The 26,403-nt window shown below is 42.0% G+C and overlaps 2 protein-coding genes across 2 annotated transcripts in view; one reads left to right on the plus strand and one right to left on the minus strand.

Moving 5' to 3' along the window:
• cep85l (centrosomal protein 85L) overlaps window positions 1–26,403 on the plus strand; it is a 66,618-nt gene that overhangs the window by 23,768 nt on the left and 16,447 nt on the right. Inside the window, exon 3 of the mRNA XM_030771936.1 lies at window positions 6,388–7,100. Within this exon, the coding sequence (XP_030627796.1) occupies window positions 6,388–7,100 (713 nt within the window). The remainder of the gene's footprint in view (window positions 1–6,387; window positions 7,101–26,403) is intronic.
• pln1 (phospholamban 1) lies at window positions 11,223–11,421 on the minus strand. Its single transcript, XM_030771937.1, has one exon. The coding sequence runs from the start codon at window positions 11,419–11,421 to the stop codon at window positions 11,263–11,265; it is 159 nt and encodes a 52-aa protein (XP_030627797.1). The 3' UTR covers window positions 11,223–11,262.

The following is a 26,403-nucleotide window of genomic DNA, read 5'->3' on the forward strand; positions in this document are numbered from 1 at the left end:
TGCTTGCTGTAAAAGATAAAGATAAACTGAACAGAGGTGGACAAATTAAACAACTCCATTGAGTCAAAGTATATATACTCCTGGTCAAATATTACTCCAATACAAGCAAAAGTTGTTCAGTTCAATTTTTACTTGAGTTAAAGTACTGGAGTACTTGCTTTTAAAAATACTTAAGTATTCAAAAGTACATTTTCTTTTTAATGTCATCGCATTGTTGTATTGTTGCAACAATGCATTTACAGAGTCTAATGACTCTGAAACAACCTACTGAATGCACTGACTTGCTTGTAGAACCTGTAGAATAAAAAGCTTGTGGAATATGCTACAAAGCCTATAGAAACACAGTTGAACCAAATGCTTCCTCTATAAAAGACAGTGTATAGCTTCAGTTAAACAGGCACTAGGTTAAATCAGATTGGCCTTAAAAGGATAAACATGTCATAATGTTGTCGGCTAGGTTCATTTTACTTCTACTACATAGCATTGTCTGAAATGTGAAACAGCTAGATGACCATAGTCACCACTTGATTCCCGCCCCCCTCGTCTTATTAGGACTGGGTCCTACGCGAATCCGCTGACCTTACAAATATTTCTGTGTTTACCTGACAAGATCAAAACATATATTTCTGAAAGGATTTTTGTCAGTAACGTTAACTCCGCATTTTCGCTAGCTAACTATTAGTATGCGTCAGCAGTGGATTCACACAGGACCCGGTGTTATGCCCCAAATGGTTTTCAAGCCAACTGGTTTCCGTATGTGTTCACACTCTGTGTTAACAGTCGAAGTTGTGGTCTGCCTCTGTCACCAGATTCGTCACTCATTCACAAACATATAAATTGCAATTTTCAAGTCACATCTCATATTTACTGTGGCAAATGATTGTAAGTGTCAGGCGAACACAGCGTGCGAACGCATACGGGTAGCAATTAGCTTGGAAACCAGTTCATTTAAAAAATCTCAGACATGGACTTAAGATATGGCCATGGCTGCTCTGGTGAGGAACCTTTATCTTTATCATTATCTTTTTCTTCCATTGTAGTAGCCATCAGTAAAACCGCCAAGTTCAGTTGTTAAAGAAAATGCAGCATGCACTTGACTGACAGCATTGGAATAGTTTACTGCGATTGGTTTTTCCCCTGTGATGAACACAATATGGCCTATCACATTTTAGAAAAGAAAATTCCGCTGACTTCAAAGCTATGCGTTAAAGTAACGAGTAACGAGAACCTTCATAGAAATGTAGTGGAGTGAAAAGTACAATATTTGTATTTCAAATGTAGTGGAGTAAAGTTTCCATAAGTCATAAGTTTCCCAAAAAAATAACACTCAAGTAAAGTACAGATACTCGAAAAATGTACTTAAGTACAGTACTTATGTAAATGTACTTCGTTACTGTCCACCCCTGAAACTTAAGTAACAAAAATCACTTTATGTAAACGATAAAAAAAAGTAACAAAAATTGCTTGCTGTAAACTATAAATGTCAGTTGAGTTTGTCAAATCAATTGACAATTTATCACTCTATTTCTCAGTTCACATACATTTTACCCCTCTATTTATCAATTCACAGTTGAATTGAATTCAATTTTCATCACCTCTTTTTATCAATTAATTTTTGTTACTTCCAGCCTTGAGTCTACTTTCCTTAAGGAATAAATGGCAAGTTTGTGATGAATGATGAATGTAAAGATGAAACATGGCTCTGTTTTCATCATATCGTGACTGTTTTAATCAAACTGGCTTTAAATGAATCAAATCACTTGATAATTCATCATTCTGTTTTTCATTTCACATGCATTTTACCGCTCTATTTTTCAGTTCACATGTATTTTCATCACCTCCATTTTTATCAGTTAATTTTTGTTACTTCCACCCCTCATAACTCTCTCTAGCCGTTTCTCAATATGCATTCTTCTCTGTACTTGTGTGCTCATGGACTTGTGAAACACCTTCAGTTATGGCCGAAGTGCTGTTCCAATTCAAAGTTCACATCTAGCCAAGAATAGGGCTGTTGTTCTGATGATTCTGCTTACTTTATCAAAATGTTCTACTGTAGCGTAAATCGATAGTGTATATCTATCGATCTTTGCTACCCTATTGAGAAATACTACCGGACGTAGGTTGTGCTACCTTAGAAGCCAAAGGTCGGCAATTCTTTTTTTTTTATCTGATCAAAAATGGTTCTAAGCTGATTACATTGTTGTTTTCATTAATTCATCCAACAGCAATTTCGAAAATGCTGTCAGGTGACATGTAAATTTGTAGTCTAGTTTGTCCATCAACACACTATAATCAGGACCAACGTAAAACTTTAAGTAGCATATTTTGATAGTCTAAAGCTTATCAGAAAAGTAGCCTACAGTTCTTAGATTTCGATAAGAAGTACGTAATATTATAAGAATAAAGTCATAATTTAATGAGTAAAGTCATAATACTTGAAGAAAAAATTCATAAATTTACCAGAAAAAAATCTAAATATTGTGAAAATTAAATAGTAAAAAATAAAAAAAAAAGCATAATTTTTAAAAAATGTATATTACCAACAACCAGCAAAATGGGCAAGATGAATTTGCAGTTTATTGTGTTTAGACACAGCAAATGATAAGGCTTTCAAAGAATGGCAAAAATGATGAAATTTAGCTCCGAGGATCGAACTTCAGAAAATTCATAACTAAAAAAGTATTTGGAGTAGAACTGTAAGATTTTGCAAGGTCCATGAATTTAATAGAGGTTTCCACATGAATTTTTTCAAGAAAATCCATGACATGAGCTGGAGGACCTTGGTGAGTTGGTATGGAATGACTCTTTACAGTTCTTTCTTCGGAACAGACACAATGTCTTGAACAATCGTTTCAAAGTCCTGATACTCATGATAATGTGGTGCTGATGTGCCAAATGATTAAATATTTCATTATTTGTGAAAACTATACTAAAAAAAAAAGTATAGCTTCACAAGATGCTCCACATTCCTCAATTTAACGCAAGCCGCAGGCTGCACCTGAAATTACGACTTTATTCTCATAATGTTATCATCTTTTCTTGTAAAATTGCTTTACTCCCCTAATAATATGTCTTTTTTTCTCAGAAAATTGCTCGAAATTCTGATTTTTTCCCCCCCTCAACGTGGCCCTATTACTCCGTCGTAGAAAGACTACCAAGATATAACTATAGAATGTTCTGATAGTCTGAATTATTTACCAGAATATTGTTTATTTATTTATTTATTTGTTTGCTTATTTATCAGAAAGTGCTACCAACATAAACCTACAGGTAGTGTATTTTGATATTCTGAAATGGCTACCAACATAAACCTACAGGTAACCTTCTAACAATTAGCTTTCCGCCAAGTAGGATGAAATGATAGGTTTCCCACTAAACCCGAGTCACATAATGTAATTGTGATGTGCGCATGTGCAGTAGGACCGCTCGACAGGTAGGACAAATCGACAGAAAACCGTTTCTCAGTATGCATTCTTCTCTGTACTTGCGTTCTCGTGGATTTGTGAAATGTCATCAGTCACGGTCAAATCTAGCCAAGAACAGATCAAACATCCAGATGTGTTCTCAATTCGTGGCTTTTATCAAGGATGCATCAGGAGGTGACTTGTGTGGACTTGGGGAGTCAAGTTTCCCAGAATGCATTTCACCCAAATTTCACAAAAGTGGTGGCAATAGCGGCAGATGAGCTACCACATAACTGTAAGTTTTGTATTATGACTGTTGTTCTGTCACCAAATGTAGTTTAACATTTTGTAGGCGAGAATTTAGTATTTCAGAATTCAAATAAGGGTCGGTAGTGCCTCCTTGAAAGTCCTAACTGTTCAGAGATGTGACATCTACTAGCAGACCGAGCTAGCTAGCTCTAGCCAGCAAGAACACTGCTGTTTCAAATGCAATTTGAGCGTACTACATCCTCCTGTGTCATCGGGAGTTCACACTCCCAGTTTGAGCTTGCTAGTCCGAACTCCCAAGTAGGGGTGTCCGTACTTGATGCACTTCGTTTTGAGAAACGGCCTCTGTCTTTCTCTCATTGTGATCTCCTTTTCCTCTTCATAATTGACGCATAATTGGTGCACTGGCGCAGGAGACAGCACCACCCACAGTCAGGGGGAGAAAAACAGCACACACAAACAATAACACTAGAAAGAGCAGCACACAAGAACAAAAATACACGCTTATGACTCAGGGTCATAACATGTTGTTGTTGTTTGTAATTATTCATTTGGAGGATGGACATTTCACCAAAGAAATAAACTTGCAGTTACAGAGAACATTAGAAATCTACAATGAATGACAACGAGATTGTTAAGCAAACTTAACCATTGGATAGAATTCTTTGAAATGTTTGAGAATGATTTTGATTCTGATTTGAGCGCAGCACTAGTGGTCCCTAATAAATGCTGTGTGTATCTGTGTGTAGAGTTGTGATTTTAAGTTTGTTGTGTTCTCTGGGTAGCTGTAGTTGTGTGTACAAATGACCCACGGGGAGATAGATGACAGTCAGACTGAAAAGTCCGTGGATGAATTTGACACGATGCTTTGGTCCTGAGAGGGGGGTATTACATGCACTCTAAAGAAATACTCTACCCAAATCTCCTAATGCCATGGTAGAGGTAATACACTTTCTTTTTTATTTGGCTTATGAATGGAGAGATGTTTTGCATTTTTGTCTGTGAATGTAAAGCATAGGCCCAGTCTAGAGGAAGAAGTTGATTACTAATGTCACTCGTAATTGGCAATGAACCAAATGTCACTCGCATGCTGATTCACATATTAGGAAAAACACCCTAATTCGAATACACAGTGTATTCTAAAACTTTCATATGCCAGTGCATTGCTAAACTCTGATTTTATCGATTCTGCCCCCACCTACATCAGATCAATTTACACCGATTTAGCATTAGTGCTCACTCAGTGTGGATGTGTGGTTTGGCTTGCTGAGTGTCTTGTATGTTTCAGTGGTGTCTCTCTGGAATGCTCTGCCAGTCCAGTCTTGATTCTAGATGTACAGTTGCCTTACACTCAAAACCCAACAAAGGGATGATTATTCTGTCCCCTGTGGAGCCCATGGCAGGTGCCTACTGGCTGGGAATGGAAGACTGTACAGTTAAGGGTCATGTAGACTCAAGCGAGTCAAGAACCTCCCAACTAGCCCTAAGAAACTACACTTTAAGAGTCAGCTGAATTTATTGGAATAATCATTGTCAAAGTGATGACAATTTTAGAGCAGTCCTGTTCACATACTGCTCTGAGAGATCGGAGCTAAGAACAAAAGAGTTTAGTGATGCAGTGCAGGGTTTCCATGGTTAGCGATACATTTTGGTTTATAACAAAGAAAATGATGGAGACAGGGAGTTAATTGTGGATACAGATAATTTCACTTTGTCAAAATGGAGCCAGTCATTGTTGGTCAGCCAGCAGTTTTATCTTGTTCCATTTCTTCCTGCTGTACTGAAAACACACTGAACCACGGCGCTCAAAAGAACCTTGAGTCTTGGTTTAAGCTGCTCGCCTTGATGGAGGCTGTGGTTACAGTTACTTAATAGGCTTGTGACTTTTTTTGTGTTTGTGTTCTCTCACTCGATGTAATGTACTCTCCCTGTATAGGCTGGTTAAGTGTATGGTGGCATTCTGTGGTGCTTCAAAACACACACAGTGTAGGCCTGCTATGTCGTGGTGAGTAGGAGGTGGTGTTTTATATAGAGTGTTTGCAGATATGGTTGCGTAACTTTTCTCTTGTTAGCTCCCTAACAAGCATTGGGCTTAATTAGCGCTGTCCTTGTTGGTTTACACTGTCCTCATTTGCCACGTATAGCTAATCTGTGTTTTGAAACATAGCACGCCACTGAAGAGTGAATATGAGATCTTGTGCTCTTTGGACGTTTCAGCTGCAGTAAAGTACATTAGTGTGTAATGCACCGAGGTTTTTTGTTTTTTTGTGATGCATGAGAGCAATTTCACTTTGAAATCTTGATATATTTATTTACACAGAAGATGATGCTTATGCATTGGTTATTATAGACATAGTCATGTGATGAAACTGTTTGTATTGAATGGGCTGATTCACTGTTCCAGTCACAAGCTGATCCAGCGCCATTTAATTGTGTAACAGTGCGAAACAATGTTCTCATCCTCTGTCATTTGTATATTTGTGTTATTTGTGGTGTCTGTGTTTCCAGTGTTGTATCTCATAACTTGCACATAACTTATTTATAAGGATCAAAGCAACTAAGCACATAATTGTTAACCAACTATAAAACTTGATTTATGAGCTAATTGTTGTTTTTGCTGAATTCGCTTTAGTCTGAACTGAGCTGAAACTTTATTTGTTCAGACAGACTCTCTCTCTCTCTCTCTCTCTCTCTCTCTGTCACTCTCATGCTCCAGATCACTCCAGTTCCAGTGGTGCTCTCTCGTTCCAGCCTGTGTGTCCCCAGGGCACCATCCCCACAGCCCACGTCATGCCTTCTCCTGCCAGCTCTAAACTCAGCATGCCCTCCACACCAGGCAGCCCCTGGAGCAGCTGTCAACTGCCCTCCCCCCTGGACAGCCCCCTGGACATGAAGGACCCCCGACCCATTCGCCGCTGGTCTTCTCTCACTCGTCTAAGTGGACAGGACAAAACCAGCATAAGTGGCCGACCCTCACATCGGCCGGACCCTCACGGCTCTCTGGACCGGGGACTGCTGTATGGGTACAGACACGACCCCCTAAACACAGACAGCTTTTTCTCACAGGGACTCCACAAGCCCTCCACAAACTCTGAGTCCCGTCGAAAGTATGACCTGGGCAGCAATAACACCCTGAGCAAGACAGACTCCTCCTGCTCATCTCCACTTAAGCCCAGCACGTTAGACCTGACCTACAGTGCCTTACCCGAGAGCAAGCTGCCCGTCACAGGGCTGCTGGTAGCAGGCCAGAGGACGTCTACGCTGGGCCATCAGGCCATGGGAGGATCACCTATTCAGCCTGCTGTGCGCACACAGATGTGGCTGAGTGAACAGATGGAGTACCGGCCGGGGCCAGAGGGCTGTGGCCTGAGCAGCTGGCAGCAGGAGCAGCATAGGGAAAGACTACGACTGGAAGCCGAGCTCGCACAGGTCAGTGACAACAGCACAGAGTTAATTAGAGCTGGAAATGGCTGTCAGCAGTTACTAACAGATTTTAAATCGCTTTGAAGAGATAGAATTAAAGGTAATGGTTGCTGATGGAGAAAGGTTTTTTTTTTGTGGTGCGAGTTTTATGGGACTGTTATGAGGCAACTCCAATCACATTGTGCATGAAAAGTGGTTGAATTTCAAATGATCAGATACAGGCAGATATCTGGCCTGTTTCCAGTAAATTTGTTTCATGGTGCCCCCTGTTGGACCAAATTGTCAGTGACAGTCTGCCTTGATTTAACAATGTGATACCTCTGCTTCTACTGCACAATGCAGACCATACACCCATCAGTCAGTATTTTCAATCATGACAATATTTTCAAAATGTAAATGTAGCTATACAGTCTACACTGTGAACTAATGATGAACACTTGACAGAGTTTTGTCCATCTCTGCCAGCAGTCATCAGAAATGTTCTATTATTTGCATTGTGTGCAGACAGGAGAGTGCACAGATGCTTGAGCTGCCTGTTTAGCTAAGCTTGGATAAAAAACAAGACAGCTCTCAGCATAGATCATAGTTAGTAAGGGTTTTATTTTTACATAAACTGCTGGCTGTACAGTGCTCTCAGCATTCCATTCACGGTTTTCCTGCAGACTTCTGTTTTACAGTCTGGAGCCCTGAACTGTTGGGTTTACATCGTTCTGCACATGCTCCATGAGCTCTCTCTCACAGGCACACAGTAAAAAAATTGTCATCATTCAGTTGATTTTATCACGAAGAAAACTGGCAGGGTCAAGTTATTAATTTGTTTCACATACAAAAAAATATAACAAAACTAGGGATGCACCGATCCGATACTGATATCAGATATCGGTCCGATACTGACTCAAATAGCTGGATCGGGTATCGTGACAATGGGGCCAACCTATTCAATTTAATTCTGTGTTATTCTATGCTTACATCTAGGCTACATGCACCCGTAGACCCGTACATTTTGCTAGAAGGAGAGATAATAATAATATAAAAAATAAGATAAGAAATAATCTATCATCTTCCTCTTTGTGTGGGCACAATAGAGCTAACAGAAATGTATAATGGAACAGAGGCAAAGTTTGCCTCGGGAACAGAGGTCCCCTGTGATTGCCTGTGGAACATGGGTCCCTTATGATTGGTTATGAAACAGAATTCCTCTGTGATTGACTGGGAATCAGGGCTATGTAAATCTCTCTGGTCTGTAAGAGAACCTGTCTTACAGTATTGTCCGCATCACCACCAGAAGAAGCAAATGTGTAGGGAGTAGTGGTCTGCTTTCACAGTTCTCAGCAAATGTCATTCTACACACTTATATTAGAGCTATACAGAAATTTATAGTAATTTTTTTAATTCTTTTTGTGCGGAAGAAACTGTTTGACTTGTAGTGTGGTGAGGTGCCATTTATTCTACCCACAGAGATATACCTGGAAGCTCTGTGTTAGCCTCCCATGTCACCAGAGCACAGAAGAATTTAATGTAGCCCTGAGTAGCTACATATTATAATGGCCTGGTCTGTCTCTGGAAGCAATGAAAGACAAAATGTATCTAAACAAGGTGCAGAGTGAAACGCGAAAACATAAGGGAAGAGGTAGAGAATGAAAGGAATAAGTGTGAACTCTGTAACATGCTCAGACAGGAGCTGCAGCTTGAAAGTCAGGGTCAGGATTGAGGGTCCAGCTGTGATTTACTACTCCAGAGCAACAGTTATCACCTGGACTGCTGTGGAATGTCCTCTCCTTTAGTTCTGCTGCTCTGGGGAGTTGTGTTCCTTCCACCGGTGCGTTCCAGTGTTAGGCCGTGGTAACTCACAGCCTGGCCACAGTTTGATTACGATTAGCATGAAGAGGAGCAGGAAGCTGAGCAGCAGGTCAAGGCCATGGTGAGTGAGAGATCCATGATCTGAGAGACATGGTGTGTTTTGGGGTGTCAAATTGTGTTGTGAGGTATTGGGTTGAGTCATGGGTTGTCAGGGTTGAGTCGTGGGTTGCCAGGTTGTGTTGTACGGTCTCAGGTTGAGTTGTGGGGTGTCAGGGTTGTGTTGTGGGTAGGGGTGGACGGTATAAACGGTATAGAAAGTGCATCGGTATGAATGTGCCCTATGGTATAGATCTTGATTATACTGTGCGGTAGAGCCTCGCTGCTTCCATTGCAGCAAATCTCACTTCACTCTCATTCAGGTTGTATGGGGGCGAATTTCATTCTGAATGTGCAAAATCGGAGTGAATCCAGCGAAGCAAGCGAAGTTGAGATGGCGAATCCCCAACTTTATGCAAATGAGAGCCACGTGAGAACCAATCAGTTCAGAGGGTGATGTGACGTTGTCTAGAGAGGTGGGAGTAAAGAAGTCTGACCAATATGGCGGCGGCTAAAGGCTATATATTATATTACAAGCTATATTACAAGAAAACATGTTTTCAACCATTTGTGTCTACATCAACACGGGTTGTTGTTTACATGTTACGTGAACATTCGGGGCCAGAGTGGTAGAAAAAACTCAACGGCTCTGGTCGGGGCAAATAGACCACTGTAGACCTTCATTTAAGCACTCGAACTTTACTACTAACAGGATAGCTAAACTTTCTTGCTGTCCTCGCAACCATGCCCCCTGAGTGAAAAGTGGTAGGGCGAAATTCGCGGGGTGTTTCACTGTGTGGAGGCCTAGACAGTAGGGCTGCTGTGATTAGCCGACGTAATTGACGATGTCGACGCTGAAAATGCATCGACGTCAATATTTTAAACCAGCACATCTTTGTTTTATTTCTATGAATTTGTCTTTTTGCTTTCTAAAATGCTTCAATTCGTTATGACCGATATTTTTCTTCAGTATCACTACATAATTGCCGCTAGGGCTGCCGCTAATGACTATTTTTCCATTGATTGATTAATCTACCGACTAATTGAGGCATTTTCCAAAAGCTGCCCTTACGAGAACAAAAGTCAGCGGTGGGCCGACATAACAAATGCCATCCCTGTGTACTTGTTCTTAAAATACCTCTGTGTTTTGTGAAATATGTCCTAGTAATACAGTTAACAGTACAATTAACAGCTGCCATGCAGTTGCCATACCGGTGCTTTACTCCTTCAAAAGCATTTATGTTGAAATTTTAAGTAAAACTAATAAACTGTAATACATACCATTACCGTCCATGCTAAAAATTATGCCGTTATGTAAATTTTAAGCCATACTGCCCAGCCCTAGTTGTGTGGGGTCAGGTTGTGTTATGGGTTGTAAGATTGTGTTGTGGGGTGTCAGGGTTGTGCTATGGGGTGTTAGGGTTGAGTTGTGGGTTGTAAGGTTGTGTTGTTGGGTCTCTGGTCCTCTGGAGGCAACGCAGGGTCACGCCATCCATGCTGATGTCTTACAGGCTGTTGAAAGAGCTAGATATGATTGACAGGGAACCAATGAAAGCACAGGTTTTTTGTGTTGGTGTACTTTTGAAACAGCTATGCTACTCTATATTTTTTAATGCTTGAAAACTATGTTCAGAAAACAATAATGGTAATCTAAACAATAGTATAGAAAAGGTGCATTTGATTCAAAATCTCATTTTTCTCTGATGGTAGTTTTACATGGTGACACAGGTGAGGGTTCACACACTGATGATCATTTTGTGTTTATTGAAGCACAGCATGTGTGTGTTGACTTGTTGGAAGGGCATTGCAGTGGTTTTGGTTCAAAGTTTGGCCTTCTGGCGCTGTTTGTGTGACATGCAGTGAGAGGACTGTGATAAAACTGACAGAAACATGCAGGTGACATACAAGTCCAAAGGTCTTTTACAAGGCTGTGCATACGTATCAACTGATCCAAAATGTTTACTTGTCACAATATTTCACTTTCACATTTAACACATGTTAAATTGAGTTTATTACATATCATTACTTTTTATGGTACACTAGTACTATTTACAAATACTGTTGTGTTTAAATGTCTTAGTTTATTTGTGTGGTGGATTTAGGTCATGCAGCACACCCTCAGCCTCATAAAACTAGCTTTTTTACTGTTATATCTTCTTTGAATGCATCTTTTTAATAACTCTGTCCTACTCCAGCCCTCTACTGTCTCACTGGAACCCATTCACTGTCCTCACCCCTCCCTTACTGTGGGGTGTGTCTTGCCCCTTCCCACTCACATTAGGAGGAAGATGATGTAGATGAGTAGGAGACAGATGAGAATGAGGCAGAAGTTGACGAAGAGCTCCTGCATGTTCTGTTTGGCCTGTGGAGGCACCTCCATGGTGGACGCCCTGCGCAGAGCAGAGCGTGTCATGTGCTGCACCTTCTCCATGCCCAGACTTCCTGCCAGGTGCCAACACGCACAGATATTACTTGGATATGTGAGTGAATGCACAGGAGTGGAGGTTGGGCATCAGTCTGCAGACTGAGGGGAAGGTGTAGACAAAGATGATCAGATGGGAGGGATGTGGAGCTGAGGGAAAAGGACAGAGACAGATGATGTTGTGCCGATGATGGTCCACTAAGTTTCCTAGAGCTGAGGGAGAAAGACAGAGAGACAGCAGATGAGTGGGCAGGATCAGAATACATTTAATTTGATTGTTTTTGTAAACTTGCAGTTGACGCTCATTAGCTTTGTAAGTGTGTCTTGGCATTTCCCTATTTTTGGCACCGTGTACGCCTTTCTCGTTCATTTCCTTTATCAAATAAGGAAGGGAATAATAGGTTTTTATTATTTATTTCTTAGGCCAAAAATCTCAAAATGGAATCTCAAAAAGCAATGGAAAGGTTCTCTGGTTAAACTGGACTATTTCCATGATCTAGCCTAAATATTTTGTTTTAATTTGAAGAGTTGGATCTAAGGAAGATGCATGATAAGATAATAAAATGAATACTGATAATGGAAAACTAATGGAAAACACACAATGCTTCATGAAACATCACATATTTCAGTTTTGGATGGGTTTATGATGCTGTGTCAACTTTTACTTTGACAGGCAGCAAAGATTTATTCAGTTATTATGCATTTTGACAGTAATTTTATATGTATGTCTGTTTTTGTTATAAACACTTTACTGAAATTTAATATTCCATCATTTGAAATAAATTAGTAATACTGCTGACTGAATTATTTGGGTTAGGCCCAAGTAATTTTACAGCATTTTAAACTGGATTTGTAACATGTTTATGTAAGATTACCGGCTCTGGTCTCATGAGCATGGCAGGGTGGTTGCCACTGTTTTTAATGTCTCCATGAAGTTCTGAGATAAAGCCAGGGGTGGTGTAGATGAGTAATTCATGATGAGGGAAGTACATATATGGCATTGCCTCAATGTTAATGAGATATGTCTGTGGTTGTCAGAGGGAGGGGGTCTTATCAGCCTGTCAATACTGTACAGAGTAGACTGGGCGCTACCCGTGGACTGTGCTCAGACTGGAAGCTGCCCATGGGCTGTTCTCAGACTGGAAGCTGCCCGAGGACTGTTCTCAGACTGGAAGCTGCTGAGGGACTGTTCTCAGACTAGTAGCGGCTCAGGGACTGTTCTCAGACTGAGAGCTTCCCGCGGACCGTGCTCAGACTGTGAGCTGCACATGGACTGTTTTCAGGCTGGGAAGTAGACTGTTCTCAGACCGAGCGCTGCCCATGAACTGTTCTCACACCGTGCTCACACCAGGAGCTTCCCGTGGTCTGTGCTCAGACTGGGCGCTGCCCGTGGACTAGGGCTGTTCGATTATGGCAAAAGTCATAATTCCGATTATTTTAATCAATATGGAGATCATGATTATTTAACACAATTACTCATTGACTTTGGAAACATTCATTAATTGAACTTTAAAAATAAACAAATAAATAACTGTGGATTTTCCTGAACTTTAAATGTAATTCAACTGAAAAGCAAATTGAAAATAAATGTAAAAAAAGAGATAAATTAAATAGATAATAATATATAATAAATATAAGGGTTTCTGCTAGGATTTTTTCGTGCCTATCCAGTGTCCGGAAAGAATTTGTTTTACCGGACAAATTTGAAACTTACCGGTCACATTTCAGTAACAATCTATGTTACAAACGTGAATAAAGTGTACACCTCGGTTGACGAAAGAATGACAACAACCTCAAATCAGTTTGACTATTTAATGAACAGTAACAATTGAGCAAAACCTCAACATTAGCCGCAAAAATGTAGGCTGTTACGAAACATATGTAACCTGTAACATCTGTAGCCTGTTTTAAAAAACGCTAGGCCTACGTGGCATCAAATGTGGCCTATAGGTTACCAGGTAACATTTTATTTTCTCGTTTTTTTCATTGCAAAATCCTCTGCTGCCGACTTGAAATCAAATGTGTCCAATGTGTCTTTGCTGCTCAGACTGGGGGCTGCCTGTGGACTGCTCTCAGACTGGGCACTGCCCATGGACTGTTCTCAAACTGGGCGCTGCCTGTTGACTGTTCTCTGACTGGGAGCTGCCTGTGCACTGTTCTCAGACTGGGTGCTGCCCATGGACTGTTCTCAAACTGGGCGCTGCCCGTGGACTGTTCTTAGGCCATTGTTGCCACTGAGGTAACACTTGAATAAAGGCATGGCAGGTCTGAATAGCCACTGGTAACATTTATCAGGCATGCATGTGCTATGTGCCTGAAGGTTATTCTTAGGGATGACCTTTGTCAGTTGCAGGGATTTGCTAATCCCAACACACAGAGGAGTGCAGAATAACAGAGTGCAGCATAACAGTATAAAAGCAAAAAGCCTGAGCCCCAAAATCAGTAGCTTTACATATTGATACTTGTTACCTAGTAGTGAGCAATGCAGACGTGCCAGGTTTATTAACCGCTAAGGGAGGCACAGACTGAGGATCCATGATGGCCTGTGTATAGTCTCATGGAAGACGTAAGTTGTTGATTGTTCTCCACATGGATTGTTTTTTTGTTTGTTTGTTTGTTTTTTTGTTTTTTTTTTTCCTTTTTTTGTGAAGAATTTCTTGACAGACTGTATTTCAGATTCTGTCTTACTTCTGCTGGCCTGAAACAATAACCTGAGGGTCAACAGTCTCTCACCAGAAACACATCCCTTTAGCCAAAATCTCTCACCAGCAGATGTCTTGCAAAGATCTTGACATTGAACAGATCTTTAAAGGTTATGTAATCAAGTGAAGTATGTATGTGGACTTCTGCAGTTCTGCAACTCTTGAGACCTTTGTGAGGAGTTTTGAGAGACCTGGGATACTGAAAGTTTGTTTTGTTGCATGCTCATCTTTTTTAAAGACAGATTTGCTTCCCAACACCATGCTCCTTAAAGACCTCCCCTTTCTGCCTCACAGTACACACAGAACATTCCAGTCACCAAATGTGTGTGTTGTGGAGAAGGCCTGACACACACAAGTGTCTCAGGACATGAAGAGGGAATGACATTTCCATGTGGATAGTTCGTAGTGGGAATGCTGTGTTTATGCGGGCGTATAAAGGGCCTCTCTGGTGAGCTACAGTACCACTCTGGGTTGTCAAGCAGAAGGAGTGCTCCAGAAGCACAGCTAAGCGTGTGAATGAGTGAGACTAGAGCCTGTCCTGGCAGCACACCAGTGTGGCGCCCTCGCTTAGCCCATCTGATTAACCTGGTGCTTAGCATGGCATGGTGTCAGTGGTAGTGCGCAGCACTGTTTATCACCCCCGTGTGCCTGAAACATTCCACTGTCCAAGTGGTCCTGAGAATGAGTCCCAGCGCTGTCAGGAATGATAAGTTCAAGAATTGGTCTCTCCTGAGATTTAGTCTGTATACTCCGCACTAGTTAAGGAGTTCACATCAACCCATACATGGTCTTTTAAAGCCAAAGTAAAAGTCTATCCCTAAGTAGCCAGATTGGTTTCTCTTACTTGGCTAAAGCTGGTAACACTTGCATCATTACAAATACCCAAAGGGAGCCAAAGGGTATTAAAATAAATAAATAAATAAAAGAAACGAAAAGCTGAAACAATACCGAAGAAGGAAATACTGCTAGCCTGAGTTTTCACAAGCTTGTGTGTGTGTTTGTTTCCCTGCCTTCACAAGCATGTGTGTGTGTGTGTGTGTGTGTGTGTGTGTGTGTGTGTGTGTGTGTGCGCGTGCGTGAGCGTGCACGCGTGTTACCCTGCCTTCACAAGCCTGTGTGTGTTTGTGTGTGTGTGTCCCAGCCTTCACAAGCCTGTGTGTGTGTGTGTGTGTGTTTCCCTGCCTCTTCTGGAAACAATTCCCCACAAATAAGTCATCCTAAGGCAGAGAGAGAGTTTCAGTTAGTTTGGCCACCATGCTAGACTTTTCCATTATGGCATGTCAGAGCAATGCCGGGTGGTGTGGAGAGACACACTGTAGCTTTGTGACTCGCCAGAGGCCAAACAATGATCACCTGCTGACACAAACCTGGCTGTGGGCTCCTGCCCCGCCCATCACATGTGACTGACCTCTACAGAGGAGCAGTGGACATGGAGGGGAAAAAAGTGGACTCGTGTTGATGTGAATTATGGCCGATACCTGGAAACCCTGTGCTGCTAAACAGACAGCTTACATGTTCCTAATCTAGAAAGAAATCTAGAGCAATGAATGGCAGGTTTTGTCTCTGACTTTACTTTTTATATTTTATATCTGCGTTTTCTTTTCTCGTCCTTTGTTATTTTCCAGAAAATTCCATGGCTTGGGACCTCTGTAGACAGCGATGTTCTTCCCTCTTCAGTCGTCCCTCATAATGTGTGATTAACCTTAGTGCTTCAGTGCTGCTAACTGTTCTGTTTCCATGCAAATGAAGATGAAAAAGAGCAGTGTTGTAGAATGCAAATGCTGTGTCCTGTCTCTTTCCTCCTTTGCCCTCTGTTTACACAGGAATGTGTCTGGCTGGCGACAATTGCATACACAATGCAAGTTGCCAAACCTTACCACCCGGTATGCCTTGATTTACTTTTCATTCACATAAATATACAGATTATCGCAATCTGTTAATAGAAATGTGTAGACTCACTGATCTAGGTTCATCCCAGGCTATTTTTAGGATATGTTATCTATCTGAATTTGCTATGCTCTCTGTTCCCAGCTTTCGGTCAGTGGAATGTATTTTATGTGCTCATGTTTAGTGGCTGTATACAGTGATGTATTTTGTCCAAGCAGCTGTGTCATTAGGAAATTAAACTCTCTAAAGTGTATTATCCCATAATTAGATTTAAACAAAACCAAAGCAAGGACTCGTTGTATAAAGATAGACACTATTACTACTGTTATACTTGTAAAAGGATAAAGTTATTGTGGAAATTTGTTAAGTGATGACAATAGGCAGGTGTATCTTTCACTGAGCTCTGATACACTTTCGTTAGCTGTTGCATAAAAACTTCTGTCTAATGCTAGTGAATAGCTAGTGAGTGGAGAATGTTTGTTGTCTTACCTGGTGTTGTGAAGAGGCGGTTAGAAGGGTGAGGTCTAGCGGAGATGGTTGCTCACTGTCTTGCCCTTTTGGCTTGTGTTCTCTGGAAGCTTTATAGAGAATGTCAAAGTTTGAGGCAGTAAAAAAGGCAGATGGGTGGAGTAGGGGAAGAGAAAGGCAGATGGGTGGAGAGGAGGAAGGCAAAGGGAGAGGAAAAACACAGATGTGAAGGAGGAGTCTGGGATACCTCATTGGTCCTCTTGGTGGTCTGTTTTGAGTCCTGCAGTTTGTTTGACTGTGTTAAATGCTGGCAGACACTGTGTGGCAAACAGTAACAGTCAGAAAATGTGTCCTTTTCTAACGTGCTAATCAAAACTGCCATTTGTCTCTCTGTTCCAGCAGTAATTAAACCAGGGGACAAGTTTCTAAGCAACTGTAGCTTCTCTGTGGTTGTTCCAGATTGCAGATTAAACTGTTCCTTTGTTGATGTTGCCAAATCAGTGAGTGTTCTTCTACTGAAATACATGCGAGTGATGATTTAATGATCATTTATACCAAGGCCATGAACCATCTTACAGCTGCTGGAAACTTCACTACTCTTCCACCCTTCTTCTTCTACTTCTTGTACTACTTCTGTCTCCCCTCCCTCTCTCTCTCTCTCTCTCTCTCTCTCTCTCTCTCTCTCCCCCTCCCTCTCCCTCCCTCTCCCCCTCTCTCTCTCTCTCTTCTCCCTCTCCTTTTCATTCTCCCTCCCTTCTTGAGTTTGTCACCAAGACAAACCTTATAAGGTTCTTATAAGGTTCTTGGCCTGAAATGAGTTTCAAGAGAGCATTTTTACAGCAGCTCAGGAGAGGAAGGGCGCAGAGGGCACAGCAGTGCTGTCTCACTGTGCCAAGATTGTGTTTGGCCCAGGATGGGTACCACCTCGCACACGCGCACACACACACGCGCACATACACGTACACACACGTACACACACGTGCGCGCACACACACACACACACACACACACACACACACACACACGCCAGGGTTTGGCCTGTGTTATGTGAGTATCTGTGTGTGAGAGTGTGTTTGTGGCATGTCATCTGAGGGACAAGTTAAGCCTTTGAGCCTGTTGCTTCAGCCTGTTGGGGCAACTTTTTTTAAAAATGTGTGTGAGTGCATGTGTGTGAGTGTGTGTATGTATGTGTGTGTGTATGTGTGTGTCTGTGTTCGCGCTATGTGCGCTGAGGTATGTGGCCTGATGATAGTTTCTCTGAACTCCTGACTACTTCCACAAATGTAATTTTGGCTTTATCTGGGTATTCCCATTTGCATGGTTCAACTAAGCAAGCCAAACATGAAGGAAATGTCTTTAGTACTTCAATAATTTAAATAATTCTTTAATAATTAAAATTGTGTGCTGGGGTAGCTGTTCCTTGATAGCTGTTTGTGTATTGTCAACTGAAAAAAAAAAGAAAAAAAAAAAAAAAATCTGTCAAGGTATAACTGTCCCTGACAAAGTAAATTGTTCTGGATGTAGACTTACCACTGTGCTGATGGATGTCTAACAAGCACCAGCCATGTCCCTTCTGGCCAAGCTGTTTGTCTCCACAACCTGTTTTGATCTTGTGCATTGGGCAGGAGTTGTTTGTTGTGGGGCTGCTGAGAGTTAGCAGAGATGGGACCTAGGTGTTAGGTCTGGTGACAGTTAGTGTGTGGGTGTGCAGGAGGACATACCAGGACTGATAATGTTCAGGGAACTGGCAGCTGATTAGCTGTGCAGCGTGACAGTGTAGAGGCAGCACAGATCCAACATATGAGGCTCTAAAGAGGAGAAAGGTCCTCCTTTAGTTTGTTTGGGAATGGCTTACTCCTCAGGGCTTCTCTCTCCAGTAGGCCACACTGACACATACACAGTTGAATATAATAAATATTTGGCTAATCCAAAATGCAAAAAATTTTACAGTGATTTCCCTATACTTCTTCTGTCTGTAGGCATGCACCAAATGACTCTGGTGTATTGAGCAGTGGTTTTACACAAGCTGGGTGCTCATAGTGTGTCCTCAGACACTGACTGGCCTTTTCTATGATAGCGAGATTAAGGAGCAGGTTAATCTGTAATCTGAGCTCAGTACAGTCAGTTCCACCACAGAAACAATGCCACAAAGAATTCCACAGAGCTATTTATAAAGGAACACATGTGAACTTTATTACATAAGATGAGTCACTTGGTGTCCAATGTGCTGTCAGGTCAGACCAGGCTGCTGTTTGTTTGTTCATCTGTGTGTGTGTGTGTGTGTGTGTGTGTGTGTGTGTGTGAGAGAGAGAGAGGTAGAGAGAGAGAGAGAGAGAGAGAGAGAGAGAGAGGAGATCAAGATAGAGTTTGTGTGTGTTTCTGTCTGTCTGTCTGTCTGTCTGTCTATCTGTGTGTTTGCTTATCTCAGCAAGAAAACACATGAGTCTTGGAGTGTATTAGTAGAAGGTGTGATTTTTTTGTATCTTCAGCTGTCAGTGCAGCAATGAATGAGTTATAGTGTTCCTGAAGCTGTTCCTGGCTTGGCCATGCGGAAGAGACAAACAAACTGATCAGACTGGGGTGTGAGTGGAGAGATTGGCCCCCTGATTACCAACACACTGTTAGTTAGCTTTACATGATGACATTAAATCAGGTAACATGCACTGGCATATGCTTTGCTCTGATAGGGTTCATAGGGGCATGTTTTTCTTCCTCCTGCCTGCAGATGCAGCGGGAACTTGTTTCTTTGTATTATTTTTCCCCAAAATAAGATTTCTCTCATTATTTACTGAAAGGGCTCATGAGGAGACACAAAGGCTTGGGCTATTGTCAGCTTTCCAGGAGTCTTAATTTGCTGTCATTCCCAGGCAATTTAATGCTGTTCCACTGTTACACTCCATTGCCTTGACATCTCTTAGCAAGTACCATTCACTGTACTGCTCTAATACTCTTTGTATTCCTCTGCACTGTTTTTGTTAACCCATATGCTGTAAGATTGTGCTTTTTGGCTGCATCACTTGTTCATCCTATCCCAGTGTATCCCAGCATGTCCCAGTGTTCAACACGTCCCACCATATCCCACCGTATCACATCATTTCCTGCCATATCCCACCATGTCCCAACATATCCAATCGCATCTTCATATATCCAGGGCTGTGGAGTCGGTACACAAAACTTTCGACCTTTATGACACCACCGACTCTGACTCCAACTCCAACTCCTCCATTTGTAATTATACTAATTATATTTCCTAAATTTACTGAAAGCACATGACATGCAAGGCATTTCATCACTGCTAACGCAAATCATCAGGCTACTTTTTAGCACCCTAACCTGTTACAGTGTGGGTTTAAAGGCTATGGCTATGTCATTGTGGCTTTTTTATATTGTTTACTAGAGAAGTTACAAATATCGAATAATATTAAACGTAACACTTACAAAATTAAAAAAGAGACTATATTTTTAACAAAAGGTTATAAAGTACACATATATTAAAGAAATAAAAATGCTATAAAAGAAAATCAGGGACATCTTTCTTTACCTGTTCAAAAGTCTGAAGTAGATCCTACTGTAAAGATGTCAAAGTTGAAACTCAAAAAAGAAAACTGAACAAAGAAAGCAACTTAACAAATGACCAGTTAAAAAGAAATAAACTCAATTAGGCACATAACCCTTTCTGTTCCAGATTAAAGCATAGTTTGAATATAAAATCTAAGTGAATGGAACATGAAAGATTACATTAAATGAAATTACAATTATATTGTAAAAGATTGAAAAGTGAATCCCTACAAAATTTTTAAAGAAACAGTGTATATATAGGAAGGGGTTAAATCAAAAATCCAAATCCACAATTTACCAATAACATTTATATTTTTATATGAAACGGTAATATTTGCTGACTTCTGATGCCTAGCCTGGGCCTAAAATCGTAAGCATACGAGTCTGCAAGCCTGTCCTAGGCCCAAAAGTTGAACGTTATTTTGGGGGTCGACTTATTTGTCGCATATAGGCCTAAACCTATATTACACCTCTAATTTTTGGGGGTTGACTTATACACCGGATCGATATATACGCCAGCATTTATGGTTAATTTAGTCTGAGTCAGTACATTTTTACCAACTCCAGTAACCCAATAATTGCTTTCGACTCCAACTCTACAACTCCAGCTCCACAGCAATGCATATATCCCTGCATATCCCAGCATATCCCAGAATATCCTTGCATTTCCTATCGTATCGCGCTATATTATATGAATACGAAATACTTTATTAATCCCGAGGGAAATTCAAGTGTCGTAACAACACCGTCAGCACACACCAAACACACCATAGAATAAAAGTAGAATATAATAAGATAAATAGGAAATAGTAATAAAATTAAAACAGATAAAATGAAGGTAAAATAAGATAAAATAAAGGTTGTTTCTGTACATAGTGCAGTAATTGGTAACGTAGTAATAGCCGTAAGTGAGAATACTGAGGTAGATAGAAGTTATTGCCATAGTGCAGGAGTTATATACATAGCATATAATTGTAATGAACACTCTCTCTTTCTCAGAACAGAAAGGGCTACAAACGCATAAAAAGGTCTGGGTGGACTACTTGACTATACCACAGCTGCTGGCGATGATGGAAAAAAAAAAAAAAAAAAAACAAAAAAAAAACCTACGCCGTCCTTTTTAAAAACACAGTAAGGAGAAAATGCATATTACTGTACTCACAATCCTCCATTGAACTGCCCGTATTTATACCAGATTTAAATTAAACCGTTTACAGAACAATAAATCCTCACCATACATTTATTCCAAAAGGAAAAAAAAAAAAGACTGCGCACATTATTTACAAAGTGCACCCGACATACAAACAGACAACACCATACAATCAAACAACACATTTTCCCAACAAAAATTCACGATTTACACTATGAACAAACCCACAGATCCCCACCAAAAAGTCCACTATATACATTGCACGTCCCAGCTTTGCAAAGCGCACAGGTCTTTTGAATAGTTTCTCCCGCGGCAGCGTACTGACCAATGATACGCTACACCTCTCTGAATGGGACTTGGCGGTCCTGTTTAAAAATACCCAGTGTCTCACCCGTCTGTACCAGTTGGCAACCGCTTCCAGGATTTTGCCCCACAATAGAGGTAAAAGGGGAAAAATGACCAAAAATTGAGAAAAAGATCAATTGTGTGCGTCCACGCCAACAAAAAGAGTAATCCTTGTAATGTGCGACATGTATCAACATAAATGTTGACCAACATGAACAGAAGGTGATGCCGCATCTCGCGCTGCACCGCTTCTGCCTTCTCCCAACCTAACCTGTTGGCAGTACATAAAAAAACTTGTCCCATCCCACCAACATCTCCAACTGATTGGCAGTCCAATAGATGGGACCTTAGTCCTTTTCCCGAGTTTTTTTCCTAATGCTTGCTGTCTGATAGTCCCATCCTCCGACTGTCTGTTTATTATTAAGACAATTTTATAAACAGACATTTCAGTGAGAACACAAGGAGGAAAGGTAAAAAAAACAAAAAAAAAACAGACATATTAAAACATATATATATATATATTTTTTTTTTTAATGGGTGACCATTACATAATGAATATGCCACAATATAGAGCAGTAGTAGTAAGATTATCACTATTGTGTGGTGTGTAATGTGCAACAGAGAGCATTGTTGTTATATGTGCAATGGAGTACATTGTCGTTGTTACACATTGTGTAAAACGATAATACTAACTGCGCAGTGCAAATCTAAACCAGATACTGTGATAAGGAGTGAGATATATAGACATAGTTATTGTCCATTATGCAATTGTCCATTGTGCAATTGTCCATAGTGCAATCATTATGTTGAAGTAGGAGCAGCAGGCATCAGGCGTCAGTCTAACCCTTTGCTGCGACAGAGAGGGGAGGAGTTGTACAATTTGATGACCATTGGCAGAAACGACCTTCTGTATCTCTCAGTGGAGCATTTAGGGGAGATCAGCCTGCTGCTGAAGGTGCTTCTCAGTTTAACAAGCTCGTCACGAAAGGGGTGGGAGTAGTTGTTCAGGATGCCCACCAGTTTCTTAAGCATCCTCCTCTCTGCCATCACCCCCAGCAAGTCTAGCTCAGTTCCACCTCTTATGACAGAGCTGGCTTTCCCAACAAGCTTGTTCAGTCTGTTAGCATCCCCAGGTTTTAGTCCACACCCCCAGCACACCACCGCGTAGAAAATGGCACTGGATACCACTGACTGACAGAACATCTGCAGCATCCTGTTGCAGACATTGAAGGATCGTAGTCTCCTCAGGAAGTAGAGCCGACTCTGGCCCTTCTTGTAAAGGGCCTCTGTGTTCTTAGTCCACTCCAGCCTGTCGTCCACGTACACTCCAAGGTATTTGTAGGAGTAGACTACCTCGACATCATCTCCATAGATGGAGACGGGGGTCAGGGTAGGCTTATTCCTGCGGAAGTCCACGACCAGCTCCTTTGTCTTGCTGGCGTTCAGCTGTAGATGGTTCAGGCTGCACCACCCCACAAAGTTGTTTACCAGTCCTCTGTATTCTGCCTCCTGTTGCCTGCTGATACACCCTACAATGGCAGAGTCATCTGAGAACTTCTGAAGGTGGCATGACTCCGAGTTGTAACTGAAGTCGGAGGTGTGCAGGGTGAACAGGAAGGGAGAGAGGACGGTCCCCTTGGGGGCCCCTGTGCCACTTAACACTGTCTCTGACACACAGCTCCCCAGTCTCACGTACTATGGTCTGTTTGTCAGATAGTCCATTGTCCAGGTCACAAGCGGAGAATCAACCTGCATGCTCCTGAGCTTGTCTCCCAGCAATACAGGCTGAATGGTGTTGAATACCCTGGAGAAGTCAAAGAACATGACTCTCACAGTGCTCCCAGCCATGTCCAAATGAGAGTAGGCTCGGTGCAGCAGGTATATGTTGGCATCCTCCACTCTGATGTGTTCCTGGTAAGCAAACTGCAGGGGGTCTAGTGCTGGTCTGATCAGGGGTTTAAGGTGGGAGAGGACCAGCCTCTCCAGAGTCTTCATCATGTGTGATGTTAACGCCACTGGCCTGTAATCATTTAAGACCTTGGGGTGCCCCTTCTTGGGCACAGGGACCAGGCATGATGTTTTCCAGAGTGTGGGGACCCTTCCCAGTCCCAGGCTCAAATTAAAGATGTTTTGGAAGACACCACAGAGCTGTTCGGCACATCCCTTGAGCACCTCTGTGCTCACGCCGTTGGGGCCTGCAACTTTGCCTGAGTGGAGCCTTTCCAGTTGTCTTCTCACCTGGTCAGTTGTGATAGTTGGGGGGAGTGGTGAGGGAGGAGAAGCAGGAGGGACCTGAGAAGGGCTAGAGGGGGGCTGCATGGTGATTTGGGAGGTGTGAATAGTCAAGGGGCTGGGGGGTGAGTGGGCAAGGGCTCCAGTGTCAAACCTGTTGAAAAACAGGTTTAACTCATTGGCCCTGGCCACGCTGCCCTCTCTCATACGTCTGCTGGTCTGATTGTAGCCGGTGATTCTCCTCATACCATTCCACACTTCCCTTGTGTTGTTCTGTTGCAGCCTGTACTCCATCCTCCTCCTGTTGGCATCCTTGCCCTCCTTGATCTTAGCACTTAGTGCGTTCTGGACCCTCTTAATCTCCTCCTTGTCCCCAGCTCTGAAGGCCCTCTTTTTGTCATCAAGGAGGGCTTTTATGTCTCTGATGATCCAGGGTTTGTTATTCGGGAAACACCGTACTGTGCGGGTGGGGTTGACATTGTCCACACAGAAATGAATGTAACCCGTAATACATTGTGTTAGCCCCTCTATGTCCTCACCATGTGGCTTGGTCAGAACCTCCCAGTCCGTAGCCTCGAAACAGCCCCTCAGAGCCTCAATTGCATCCTGCGACCATCTCCTGACTGTCTTGGTGGTTGCAGGTTGCCGCTGGACTAGGGGCTTATAGTAAATCCAGGGTTTTATTGTCCCTGGTTGGACTGGGTGAAGTTTGTCATACTAGAGGAGAGTGTCACATGGTTGAAGTTTCCAGAAATCGTGATGAAAGCGCTGGGATGCTGTGACTGAAGCTCCGCTGTGACCGAGAGTATGACACCACCCGCTGTATTCGCGTCGGTGGATGGCGGAACATGAACAGCAATCATTATAACTTATGAGAATTCCCTCGGCAAATAATAGTGACGTAGGCTCACCGCTAAAAGTTCAATGTCCGGGCTGCAGACTTTATCCTTGACAGTAATGTGCCCTGGATAACACCATCTGTTGTTAACGAGAAGAGCGAGCCCCCCCTCCTTTCCTCTTACCGCTCTTCTTTCGGTCTCTGTCTGCCCGTGTCGTCTCAAAGCTGGTGACGGTAGAGTTGTAGTCCGGAATGTCTTCGTGAAGCCATGTCTCCGTAAAACACATGATACTGCTCTCCCAGAAATTCCCTCTGACTCCTCACCAGTGCCGTTAATTTGTCCGTCTTATTTGCCAGCGATCTCACATTTCCCATAGTGATGGAAGGGAGATACAGCTTGTATCTCCACTTCTTCATTTGCCGCTTTAATCCTGCTCTGCAGTCACGGTATTTCCTCAATATTTCCTCTGGAACATGTTGTTTGCATCTCCCAGGGGTAAATGCTGGTCACCATGATAGTAATTCCTCCCGATTGTAAACAAAGGGAGCCTGAACCCCCCTACTTTCAGTTGCATATTGTTTGGGCAAAAAAGTGTCCTGATGAGCAGGAGTGTCCAAAAAAACTTCAATAAAGTGAGCAGAGTGCATTCTTAAAAGACTGAAGCGCATAAAAAAACATGAAAAAGTACTAAAGCTAGGGTAAAATAGACAAAACGATACAAACTATACAATTTATCCCTACATATTCCACATAATGTTCTCTCATATCCCATTGTATCCCATTGCGTTCCATCATATCCCTGCATATCCCACCATGTCTTACAATGTCCCACCATATCCTACCTTTTCCCACAATTTTTCATCATATCCTGTTATGTCATGCCATATCCCATCATATCCTTTTATATCCCTGCATACCCCATCATATTCCAACATATCCTGGCATATCTCACCATGTCCCATCATGTTCACATTTAAGTTAATTTGTTTAACACTTCTTACAATCAAAACTTGTCTCAAAGCAGCTTGACAGAGATCAGTGCCTAAACCCCCAGTGAGCAAGCCTGAAGTGACAGTGGCATGGAAAACTCCTTAATGAAGTAAGGAGGAAGAGGAATGAGTAGGAGGAAGAAACCTTGGGAGGAACCAGGACTCAACAGGGGGAGCCCATACTCCTCTGATCAGCACACAGAATAGAGACATTTACAGTTAAAAATACGTCCAGGGTAAACAGATTCAATGGTCCATAGAATTATTTACAGTATATGATTTGTTCACAGTATCAACAAGTTAATACACAAGGTTCTAGGAGTTCTGGGTGGTATCAGATATGGATTAATTTGATAACCAAGCAGTGTTCATATCTGTAAGTTTATCTTTAAGACCAACTGTATAATGGCTGAGAATGATTAGCTTCACTGTAGTTAAAACTGAGATTATGATGTAGCTATAAAGAACAGGTTGATCTTGGTTCCACAGTCAGGTTAAGACAGCGTCACAGGTGGGCCACAGAATAAGGACTTGTAGGCAGCCTGGGCAGGAGGGACAGGAGTATATCGGCCTCAAGCTGGGAACAGAGGCTTAGGACTGGTACCTTGTAGACCTCAGAAAGGATACACCAATGTTGGGGCAGAGAAGTGAGGATAAAAAGAAAAGAGGCAACAAGATTGTTTGGGGTTTTGTTGTTGTTGTTGTTGTTGTTTTGATTCTTCATTTAGAGGATAGACATCTCACCAAAGAAATAGCCTTGCAGTTACAGAGATCATTAGAAGTCTACAACGAATGAGAGCATGACTTAAGAACCCTTCCCT

The sequence above is a fragment of the Chanos chanos genome, chromosome 4 (genome assembly GCF_902362185.1).
Source record: "Chanos chanos chromosome 4, fChaCha1.1, whole genome shotgun sequence".
Classification (NCBI taxonomy): Eukaryota; Metazoa; Chordata; class Actinopteri; order Gonorynchiformes; family Chanidae; genus Chanos; species Chanos chanos.